Source organism: Monodon monoceros, unplaced genomic scaffold (assembly GCF_005190385.1).
Source record: "Monodon monoceros isolate NGI ecotype Baffin Bay Population unplaced genomic scaffold, NGI_Narwhal_1 Super_Scaffold_5, whole genome shotgun sequence".
Lineage (NCBI taxonomy): Eukaryota > Metazoa > Chordata > Mammalia > Artiodactyla > Monodontidae > Monodon > Monodon monoceros.
The window spans coordinates 33832795-33845053 of NW_021703782.1; the positions used below are offsets into that span (position 1 = coordinate 33832795).

At 50.1% G+C, this 12259-nt stretch overlaps 1 protein-coding gene across 1 annotated transcript in view; it reads left to right on the forward strand.

The window, feature by feature from the left end:
• Nucleotides 1-12259, forward strand: part of B4GALT1 (beta-1,4-galactosyltransferase 1) — a 48121-nt gene that overhangs the window by 19850 nt on the left and 16012 nt on the right. The window contains exon 2 of the mRNA XM_029201812.1: nt 7169-7404. Coding sequence (XP_029057645.1) covers nt 7169-7404 — 236 coding nt within the window. The remainder of the gene's footprint in view (nt 1-7168; nt 7405-12259) is intronic.

Consider the following 12259-nt stretch of genomic DNA (forward strand, 5'->3'; position numbering starts at 1 on the left):
GGAGGTAGACTGGCACCCGCCCCCTGGGGGGGGGCTTGGATGCGTGCTTGTGAAGGTTGTGATGTTGGTACGTAAAGGGTGTTTGTAGACATCTGGAGCAGGGACCAGTTGGCCTGAGGGAGTTGGGGCAAGCTTTGAAGTTCAAAGTTTGAACTTTGAAGGACTGTTCCCTTACCTACTTCACAAAGGTTTTTGAGGTAACTTATAAGAATACACACCATAAAAAGGGTCAACATAAATAAATTAAAACAAGAGAAAGAGAAAATGTGGCTTAAAAAGTTAAGATTCGGGAAGAGTTAAAATGTAGATATTCAGGCTCTGCAGCCCAGAATAGCTATTACATCTGTCCCTTTGCAAAAGCCAAAAGTGAAACATCGTCAGAGAGCAGCCATACACGGTAAGTTGTTTTTCTTGGTGCCTCACTCTTAAAGAGCTTCATGGGGGTGGGAGGGAGGTGGTGGTGAACAGGTGAGCCTGTAAACCAGCGTTTCTCAAAATATACTCTAGGGACCTGCATTAAAGCTACATAGAGTACTTGTAAAAAGGCAGAGTCCGGGACCCCAGCCCCAGACTTTGCATATCAAAAGCTCTGGGGAGGAGGATCCAAGAATCTGCAGTTTTACACGCTTCCCCAGATGATTCTTTGTGTACTCCACAATTTGAGAACCTCTGCAATAGATGGAAACCTCAACAGTATCTTGAAAGCAAATGCAATAAAGCGAGTGAGGGTGCTTGGCCCTTGTTTGAAGGCTGGGTGAGAATTTAATGGGAGCGAGAGCAGTGCACAAGAAAAGGCAGTTCCCCTGAGGTTCATCCCTCGCCGGGTCACTTGCAGGTCATATTTTGGAAGACCTACACAGTGTGGCAGTCCAGGCACACGGCAGGGCCACGCCTTAGCACAGAGATGGACAGAGGAGCAGCTGGCCCCACTATGCCCTATTGGCCCAGCTTCCCCTTGGCCACCTGGGTTCTGCTCTGCAGCCTTCCTCTGGCAGGATCTTTTATTTTTTGAACAAATATTTTGTTTTTCTCTGCGCCCCCAAATGCAGGGTTCTGAGACCACAAATATGCTCTGCTTCCTGTTGAAAAAGTGTTTTTCCCCCCAGGGTCTAATAGTGGCTTGGATGGTGAGTTGGCAGAAAGAACAGTGGGTGTTGAAATTGTATTCTGCACGCACTGTGCCCAAGACATATCAAGTCAGCCTTTGGAATAGATTATTCCTGTTTTCTGGTCACGGAGTTGTATGTTTTGAAGTCTTTATTTTGGAAGACACTTCTTTATTGAGAAAGGGATGAAGGAGGGGTCACAATTGTTGTCCTTGGGTTATATTTTTAAATATTTATTGTTCAATTTTAAAGATATACCGAAAGGTATAAAGAAAAATACCCTGAACATCTGGTTTAAGAAATAAATCATTTCCAGTACTTTTGAAGCCTTTGTGATTTAGATTTTAAAACCCAATAAGACATGGTTAACGTGAGCCTTGAGCAGTCCCATCTGGTGGCTCTCTGTCCTGTGCTCCTCCATCAGGTTTTCTTGAGGTTTATTGAAATCCTCTTGGTTGCTTGCGTTGGTGGCAGGGAGAATAGCTGTGCGCCATTCACTCAGCTCAGAGTTGTTGACATACTCCGTGTCCATAGCAGCCAAGTGGACACTCACAACTCTTCTCCCAGAGGGGAGCTGAGGGGCCCAGTGGAGTCAGCTGCTTCTCTGCAAAGCTTTTCTTGACTCTGTTCCCTGGCCCCGGAGTTGACTCCCCTTCCTTTGTGCCATTTCAGCTGTTCTCACCACTGTCACCCTCACCGTCATTGTTTGCTTTGCTGGTCTCCCCCCTGCCAAGGGCAAAGACCTCTTCTTAACCCAGCCCCACTGCTGCATGCCTGGCACCAACTGGCATGTGGTGTGTGCTAACCAGGTACATGGTTGAATGGATGTGGTGCTATGAGTGTTTAAAGAAGGCGGAGGAAAAGTAAGAACCAACCTTGAGTGATCTGAGAAGGCTTCCTAGGGGAGGTGATGTTTGAGCTGAGGCCAGGCAGCTGTTGGATTGGTGATAAGGAAGTCCTTGGAGAATTCTGGAGAGCTTCTCTTCCCTGAAGGACTGGGGAGAAGATTTGGAATGAGCCCCATGCAGTAGACGGTGCTTCTCATTTTTAGTGTAAGGGGTTCCAAGGGGCATCATGAGTTGGTGGGACCACTGCAGACAACTGTCATTCCCAAACCTGGGGATTTAGTAGTGCCTGGCTTGGCTTCCAGTATACATCTGGCCGCCGGAAGACTGGTACAGAGAAAAATGGCTCACCCACAAGAGCCTGAGGAACAACACTGTAGTGGGGCTGAGGGGTGGGCAGTGGGAGGAATGGCTTGAAGGGGGGCTATGCCATACTGTTAGGTCTGAGGCTTGACCAAGGAAGAGATTCCAACATCTCAGCTTGTTGAACCACAAAGCTAGTTCCCAAATCAGTGAATTTCATTGCTCAAGAAAAAAATTGTTTTTAAACTTGGAGGCCTGACCCATGGCTGCAAGTAAGGGTTTTTAAAAAAATTAAATTAAAAAAGATCAATCCAGCATCAAAATCCACTGTGATCATTTCATAAAAGAAAGGGGATTTTAACATTTAAAGAGTAAGAAGCACTTCATCTTGGAAGAATGGGCATTCTGATATATTGATTACATTGAGCTTAATGAAGGACCACTTACATTATCTTTGACCATTTTGTCTCAGGCTCATGAAACATTGTCACCACTCCACAACAGGCCAAGGACTGTCTTGACCCATTGGCTGGTCCGTTGGGAAGCAGTGGCTAGATGTTCCAGCCTCTTTGGCTGAGGCTAGAGGAATGAACGAGTGGTTCAGCCAGCCTGGAAGTGAGGCAGGGAGTCTGTGCTGGGCTGGCTCTGGATTCACAGGGCTTTTGATGGAGGGGCATATGTGTGTTTGGGTTTGCCGTGCTGGGCGAGGGAGCAGTGGAATCTGTCTGAGTTGAGTTCACACATTGAAGTTATTGAGCGACTTACATGCAAGGCTGTGACCTAGACTCCCAGCTGAGAGGCCCACGTGGCAGGGCTTTAGTGGGGGGAGCCGAGGACAGGCTCACATCTGCTCATCTGCTTACGTAACCCTGCTTCCCAGCTCTTAGAGCCAAGAAAACACACAAGCCGGCCCAGCAGGGCCGAGGGCTTGTGGTAGCACGCGCCACGCGCTGCACAGCAAGGGGGCCTTGGCTCGGCCCGAGGACCGTCAGGAAGCCTCAGCCCTCTGCTTCCTCCCCCACGCCTCTCCTGAGGCCCCCGCGGTGGCTCTGAGACCTGCTGGCAGGTCAGTGTGGTTCTAGGCAGAGCTGGTCACTGCCCTCTTGGAGTCTGAGCTCTTTGGACTTTCTAATTAGGGCAAAGCCAGGTGTGCCACGAAGGACGTCCCCTGCCTCGTGGCAGGAGGTGTGCCGGGTATGCAGGGAGGCCTCCCGGCTAGTGCCGGCTCCAGGAAAACGTTTAGCCCCGGATCTGGAGCCACCACAGCTGCCAAGCACTGACCCATCTCTGGGGTGTGAACGGGGAGGGGCGGTTCTCAGAGCGGTGGCAGCTTCAAGGAGAGAAGGCAGGGAAAAGAATTGCCAGATTGGGCCAGAAGGTGTGTCAGGGTGCTCTAGATGTGTGGGAGACAGGGCAGGGTTGTGAGAGAGCACAGGGAGGAGTAGGGGAGTGAGAAAGAGGCTGTTCGGTGATCAAGCTCTGCATGGAGCCGCTGGGGCAGCAAGTCCCTCGGACAGCCTTGAACCAGGGTGGTTTTCACGTGGGTCCTGCCACGCTCAGCAGGGGGCTCCTTGAAGTCAGGAACTGTCCTGTCCATCCCATCACCTCCCACCTCCCTGACCTGGCACACAGTAGGTGTCCAGAAAGTATTGATTGAAACGAATTGAAAGTGGCCTTGACACACCACAGAAAACGTTTATGTTAAACAAACTCTTCTGGCTTGATGGTTGAGTAGGCTCCTGTGGATGGACGGTCACATGCTGTTAACCCCTATGCGGGGGCTGAAGGAAGAGGAGGGGGATAGAAGATGCACCACCCAGGTTATCAGCTCCCGTCGTTGGGTAGACAGTGTTATCAGTTGCTGAAGGAACTCTGGAGCAGAAGCGGATTGGCCATAGGAGGTGGAGGTGGTGGAGGTGAGGTTAAATAAGTGTTCATGTGAGTTCCAATCCCTGCAGTTTGCAAATGGAAGCCAGTATCCTGAGAGTGGCTGGCTGGTAGTCACCCAAAGATCATCCAACAAGTCACTTTGTAGAGCTGAACTAGGACCCAGGCAGCCTTTCTCCTGACCAGGAAACTACCTCAGGACCATCTTTCTGGAACTGCTGAAGGGGAGAAATTAAGACGCTTCTAGCCTGCAGGTGTCTGCTCCAGGGAGGGTGGGCAGACCAAGTGTGAATTCCTGTTTTCTGGGTTGGTTTCAGAAGTTGTGAGAAGTTTGGTAGGGTGACAGTCCAGATGCCTCTTGGGTTCCCAAAAATGGAGCTATGTTTAGCAGCATCTTCAGAACCAAAGGTGGGGCAGGCTGGGGATGGGGTGCAGATGTCGTGGGGCCTTCTGAAGTGAGAAGAGCCCAATGACAGGTCTTCTTTTCATGTTTTTCACAAGCACCCTGTGCAGCAGGGTCTCCCAAAAGGCTTTGCCCAAGGTTGGGGAGTAGAGCAACCCAGGCCTGCTGGACCCTGTGGGAAAGGGCTCCCTCCATGAAAGCCCCAAGGCTTGTGAAGATGGGCGGTCCGGCTCCCCTCTGCCCATCTTGCCCAATAAGAATCCCTTGGGCTCCTTGTTATTTACGTGGGTCCTTCCCAAGATCTACCGAGTCAGGTTCTCTAGGGGAGAGGCCTGAGATTCCATATTTTTACTGATTACCTCACATGATTCTGATGATAGAATGTGTTCACACTCCTCACATTTTTCTGTAGAGACAATGGCCAGGCTGACCCCTTACTTGGTTCTGGGACATAGTACCTACTCACCTGAGGGCACCCTGGGAGGTTGGAGCTGGGTCAGCAGGCAGTCATGTGAGGGACTGATCTGTGAGGCCTCTGTTCCTCCAGAGACCGAGGTGCACGGCCAGGCAGAGACTAGGGCTTTTGATCCCTGAAGACCCCCTTCCTGCCGCACGGGGTCTGCCGTCTGAGCTCTGTGGGAATGAGGAGAGCATAAGGACAAGGCCAGATTGGGGCTTTGATTTTAAGATCCTAGTCTCTCAATGACGTTAGAGGGAAGAGGGAAGAGCGTTTCTGGCAAAGGGAAAAGTGTGGGCATAGGCACAGTTTATTGGAACGGGAAGGAGGGTAGAGCTGAGACTGAAGGGCCTTGTTGCCAAGCTAAGAGGCTTAGCCCTACCTTGTCCAAGGCTATAGCCTTAGAGCCATCAGAGGGTTTTAGCAGGAAAGTGATAGGATCAGAGCTGTGTCTCAGAAGAAAATGAACTAATGTGAGCGGGTGCTGTGATGATAGAACTGGGTCAGCGTCAGAGGGAGGGAAGGTGTGAGGAGTCCTGGGGATCCAGGAGAGGGGAGAAGAGGAGGAGATGCAGGTCCATACCTGCTGACAGGCAAGGGGAGCGAGAGTCACAGCTTCCTTTTCTTGGGCTGCCTCATTTCAGGAGGGTGAGTGATCCCTGAAGACAAGAGGTGCTTGAAGAGCTACATACTATTGACAAACAAACAGGGCGACAGAGGGCTGCACACTGGACCCTGGGTGGTTCTCACCAGCATGTTTCAGGTGAACTTGCTCTGAGTTTGTGGTCTGGGTCTGGCTTCTGTTCTGTAGTGTTTAGGTTCCTTCCTTTGTTCCTGTGGATAGTTTACTCCATAGGTAAAGCTGGTTATGCTAGAGTAATGGTTCCTAAAGTATGTTCCCTGATAAAATGATTCTATGGCCAAATAAGTTTAGGAAGTGGTGAGATAGATAAAGTGAACTTCTTGACTGCACAGCTTCTCAGAGCTTTTGGTATGCATTATGACTTCCCAGAAGCAAGATTTAGTATGCAGCGTTCCCAAACTTATTTGACCAGGGGACGTGTTCTTCCATTGAGCATCTCACTGGGACTAGTGTTTCCTGGAACCCACTTTGAGAAAGTCTGGCCTACAGGGAATACTGGGGACCTGGGTTCAAGTGTTGACTCTGTTCCCAATTCCCTGTGTGTCCCTAGGCTAGTCATCTTTCTCCTGCCCTCCCCATGTGTGCTGTGGCAGGGGTGGTTGTCAGACTTGGAGGAGTGAGGTCCTCTCTCAGCTCTACCTGTTTCTACTTAGGAGACGGGGACTTTCATGCCTGTATCTGGATCTTCACCCTTGCCTTTTCCTCTACTCCTAACCTGGCACTACCTCACAAGCCACCATCCACGTCTCATCAATTTGTCTTCTGAGCCCAGAGCTCTCTTACTAACTTAGTTCTCTCATTTGGAGCCATGTTCTTCTAGGCCAGAAACTTTGGAGTTGCCCCTGACTTTTCCTCCCTTCTTCATCCCCTGCTTATTCTAAGCACTCTTCTTTGATGTTTGTTCTGGCTGTTTCTTCTCTCTGCTTCCCCTTAGTTCCTCCAGTCCCTACCCGTCGAGTTTGTTTCATCTGTGCATCACTTCCCTTCCTGAGACATGGGTTACTCATGCCACTCTCTGCCGCCTTGTAATTTCAGGCTCATTTCCTCCACAGGGACCTCCCCAACACACACGCACACTTTCCCCCGACTAGGTTAGGTTCAGAGAGATGATGTAAGTCATTTGTCCAAGGCCACACAGCTGGGAGGTGGCAGAGTTTCAACCTCAGGATTTCTGACAAAGTGCTTTCTCAGCCATGCTTTCTGATCCTTACTACAGCTTGTCAGGAAGTCTGAGCAGGAATTACTCCATTTCCATTTTTCAGTTGAGCAACATAGTCTGAGAGGAGTGGGTCCTAGGAAGGTGAAGTGCTTCAGAGGGTGACCAGCTGTCTGGGTTTGCCTGATACTGAAGGGTTTCCTGGGATGGTCAGTCATGCTAGTTCTGGACATGGTACCCAGTGCTGGGCCTGAGTGCCTTTTCCACAGCCACACTGCCTCCCAGGAGGAGGTGCTTCCAGCGGTAGCGGCCTGGCCACCTGCAGAGTCCCATGGCCTGATATCTTCTCCTTCCCTCCACCTCTCTAGTTGGCCCCATGCTGATTGAGTTTAACAAAGCTGTGGACCTGAAGCTTGTGGAGGAACAGAACCCGAAGGTGAAGGTGGGTGGTCGCTATACCCCCAAGGACTGCATCTCTCCTCACAAGGTGGCCATCATCATTCCGTTCCGCAACCGGCAGGAACACCTCAAGTACTGGCTGTATTATTTGCACCCAATCCTACAGCGTCAGCAGTTGGACTATGGCATCTATGTTATCAACCAGGTGAGGTCTGGGAAGGTGGAGGGAGGGAGGGAAGGAGTGTACACGTGTGTGCATGTGCGTGCGTGCGTGTGTGCGCACGTGCATGCGCGTGCTTGTGTACTGAAATATGTGAGTAATGAGGGGTGAAGGAATGGAAGTGATTTTTTAGACATCTGGCATTTTGCAACTCCACTACCACCCCCACCCCCCTCCTTATCTTGGTGCAAATGAGCTAAATGCCATACAGTGTTGTTTTGTTTTTTCCCAAGAGTATAACTTTGGTGTTTCAAGTTTATCCTGAATACCTAAATTCCTATCTTTAGACTATAACCTCCCAGTTGGAATAACACATCTAACTTATCTATATACCAAATTCCCTTGAAATTCATCTGAAGAGACAGGATGCATTTCCATTTCTAAAAGGTCCAGTGTCCATTTCATTTCAAGTTAAACTCTGGGTCTGCTTGTAGTAAGTTAGCTTGAGTAGTAAGATTACTAGCAGTTGACAGCTTCCATCAAAGTTGAGGGACTTGGTGGGCCTTCCTTGGACCAGAAGACTTGCTTAAGAAAAACCCTGCCATCAAGGAACACTTGTCTGATGCCAGTGAGCACATGTTGGCCATGGCAAGATTCAGGAGCCCGTTATTAAAGCAACGGCAGTGAGCGCCTGGGAGAGGAAGCCACCAGCACCAGGGGCCAGCAGAGATTACGAGGAACAGGCCACGCCAGCTGCATCTCCTTTCCCTCTTTGACAGTTGTTTTACCAGTAGATGAATGATACACTGTAGACACCGTGTCAGATCTTATTCATCAAGGCATCTGGTGGCCTCCCACAAATCTGCCTGAGCAGAGGAGAGACAGCTGTGGTCTGGATGGCATATAAACTAGATTAAAATATATACTTGGGTAAAGAGTGTAAAAGATAGTGATGATGCCAAGTTTTTGAATTTAGGTGATTGTGGTCAAGGAAGACACGGTGTGGGCGCCCGGGGGGAGAATGCAAATGTATAGAAAGCTTGTATTTTAGGTGAATGTGAGATTTCCCTTCAATTATGAAGTCAAAACAAATATCGGACCAGTGAAATTTAGCCGCTATCTTAAATTCCTATGACATGCTTATATAGATATTCCCCACATTTCCGATAACAGATTTCCAAATGTCCTATACCAGCTCTTTGCTCCTGCCCGCCCCAGTCCAAGCTGGCAGAACAACTAAGCAAGCCAGCTTGGACCAGTGGCCCCGCTGTGCCAGCTGACACTGGACACTGCCTAAGATGGGGCTTCTCCCAAAGTGTGCTTTCCGAAATGGAGATCTGAGGCCAAATGCATCTGAGGAATGCTGGACTGAACAACACGAAGCAGGTTTCATTCCTGCAGAGCCTTCAGTGTACTGGTGTACATTACAGCCTCCGGAAGGACTCCGCACATAGTGTTTCCTGAGCTCATCTGACTGGAGAGCCGTTTTCCAAGAACCATCTCAAGCGAAGAGTGTTCCGTGAATTGAACGTTGGGGAAAGCAGGCCTACATTAACACCTCCTCCCCTCCCACCTTCTTACTTTCCCTAGGATACTGAGAAACACCCCCAATTCCTATCTTTTCCCACATGTATCTCAGCATCGGAAGTATTTTATTTTTCGTTTTTCAAACATTTACGTCTTTTTTTTTTCTTCTTCTTTATGCAGGTTTTTAATTGTAAAATACGATATGCCTACTGAGAAGTGCACAGAACAAAACTGTCAATGTAACAAATAAAAAGAGGATACTTACATAACCACTACTCGAATCTGAAAGTATTGATACTTGTCAGCATCTTAAAAACCTCCCATCTCCTTTTCTCATCACAAGCTCCTTCCCTCTTCCCGGTTAAACACCATCCTCACTTCTTGACAATCATTTCCTTTAACCTGCATGCATCCCTAACAAAAGAGTTTAGTTTTGTCAACATCTAACTTTATTATTATTTTTCACACACACACTGTATTTTATTTTTACAAGAGAAAAGCATTGTAACATTTACTTCTTTTTTTCCTTTAGTCTTGTCTGTATTGTCGTCTCTCCCCCACCCCATCCCCCCTACCCCTGCCCCCAGTGCGTGTCTTTTTGCTTCTTCATCTTTTCCTTCTCTTCCAAGGGCTAACTTTTCACCTTCGGTGAATAATTTCCTCCTTATCTCCCTCTCCCCCAGTTAATCTAATTTGTTCTGCTCCAGCTCTGCCCTGATTATTTCTTTGGGAAAATATGATCTGACTTCCAGGTAACCAAGTCATAAAGAAACTTGAAGTCTGCTCTACCTTTCCAGTGAAGAATATCTTTGTATAAAGAACCCATAATAAAGTGATGATAGGAAACCTAAGCATTGAAAAGAAAGAGGTGGGAGGGGAAACATTTGGAGCGTGCCCCGTCTACAAATTAGGACCTTCCTGTGTTCTCTGTTTTACTGTTATAGTAAGGGAAAGGGAGTTCATAGCATCTGGCTTGGGCTTTGTGTACCATTTGTTGAGGAAATAGGCTTCTCAGCATCTTCCTGTCTCAGACACCCTGCTGTCATTTTGATGCTTCATTCACCACCACCCCCAACAGATACCCCATTTAAGATGAGAAAGTGCTTAAAATAGGAGGGGCCCCTGAGACATCTAGTCCCGGGGTTCTCAGACAGGTTTTTAAGAACAAAACCTCTTCCTGCCACTTTAAAATCCTCCACAGCCCCCATCCACAGTGTGTCACAATGGTGCTATTCTACTTGAAGTGGGGGCCATGTCCCCATCTCTGTCCCCTGACTTCCCCTTCAGTCTTTGCTGGGATTCATGTGTACCCCTGAGGCCAGATAGTGTGAAAACTGTTCTATTTTGCAGGTGAGGAAACTGAGGCTCAGAGAGGGGAAGTGACGGGTAGGAAGCCACATAAGCCACAGTAGGGCTGCAGCTCAGAGGCCAGTCCCCGTCTCCTAGTGCCCTCTCAGTGCATCAGCACTAACTCCCTCCTCAAGGCCATTTAGTTCCTCCTTCTCAAAGCTGGGTGTCCAGGGCTGGGAGTGAGCACCAGGCTCAGGCTGCCTGGGTTCCGGCTCTGCTCCTTGCCAGCTCAGTGACCTTGGGCTTGAGTCCTTCACACCTCGGTTTCCTCAGTAGCGGGAAGGCAAGGTTTTAGTCCTTAGCACACAGGGCTGTGACGCACCTGGCACACAGTGAACCCTTGGTAAACATTAGCTGATTTGAGTTCCTTCTCCAACCCCCCCGCCCCATCCTGTCCCCTTCTTCCTGCCTATTTTCTCTGCCCAGGACTGTGGTGATAAACTCTTTACTGCTCTCTCCCCGCCTCCTGCTTCACCCCCACTCAATACCAGCGTTGAGACCCTCTCTCCCACTTGTGTGGCCTCCGTGGGGTCAGATAGTGGACTTAGGGACCACGGCAAGCCCACCAGCTTCTTCAGAGAAGGGTTGTGTTTCAAGCTCCACACAGAGGGGTGAGCTTTCATGGGCTTTTGTGGCTCCTACCCTGTCCATACTAAGCTATTAACCACTTTCGTTTGGCTTAGTCCCCTCCAATCACCGTAAAAACTTCCATCTCACAGTAAGCGGGGTAGAGGTGGGTGGTGTGCTTTACCGGTTGAGTAAACCTGGAGAAGCAGCAGCATTGCTGTTGGTTCTGTGTCCAGCTCTCTTCCTGCCCTAGCCGGCTGGCATCTGAACATCTCATTAGCGTTCTGGCAGGTCCAGCCTCTCGGAGACAAGGGTACTTCTCTGAGGCACAGGTGTCCTGCCCAAGGTCCAGCACTGGGACCTTGGTGTGGAGGAGGACATCAAGACGTCGTAGCAGATGGGAGGTGGGGTGCACACTACACTCCTTCATACTTTAATTGGGAAAGGAAACCATAAAACCACCAAAGGTAAGGGGAAGGCAGGTTGTCACCCTGGCGGCACTAGCCCTAAATAAGAAATACAGGATGTTTGTGGGATTAGCTGCCATGGGAATTAACAAACAGGTGAGGAATGCAGGCCAGCTGGCCAGGTGGGCTCGTAATAACCATGGCAGCCCTTTGCCCCAGAAGCAGTGCCCAGGATCTGTCTCTCTGATTCTGTTTGTATATCCCCCGGTGCCTCTGATCTCACTCAGCTGCCTACAGTTTTTCTAGTTCCGGCCGTGTCATGCCCTCTCTAAACTCTTTAGTATGTCCCTGCCGTCCACAGGCGAGGGTCTAAAGGGCCTGAAGGCCTGAGCTTGGCATCTGAGGGAGGCCCCCTGCAGCCCACCCTGGCCGACCTCCGGCCACCTCCTCTCAGGCCTCCTTCACACCTTTAGGCCACAGCCACGCTGGGCTCGCCACCATCTCCGAGACACGCCCAGCTGCCCTCCTTCCCCTTGCTTATGCTGCACCGTCCACCTTCCCCCTGCATGCCTCCCCTTCCCTCCCCTGGTTGCTCTTTTTCTGGCCACTATGGGAGGCCCTCCCCAGCCTTATTAGCTCTGTGAAGGCCTGGAGTGGAGCCGACTTCTCCATCCGAGCTGTCCCAGGCCACGTTGTGCTTTCTAGTGAGGCGGGGAGAGTGGAGGGATGATTCCCTGCGTGCGTGCTCTCCCCGCCCAGCGGCCCCTAGACCCTCAGGTCTGACTTGCTCATCTCCCTGACCACGCAGCTCCATGCACGGTCCACCGCAGGGTCAGGGTTTGGAGCACGGAGTTGCTTCCTATGGCTCCTGCCCTTTTACTTACACCTGCTCTCAGGACCCCTTGCTCTGGGTTCTCTGGAGAGGTCTGTGTCTCTTAGAAGTCAAGCCTCCTTTCCCCTCCAGGCCAGGTCATGACCCTTGGGAACCTGCACAGCCTTCTCCCTCTGCTCCCTCCCCCGGGCCTCTCCCCAAAGCTTCCTGTCCCTGG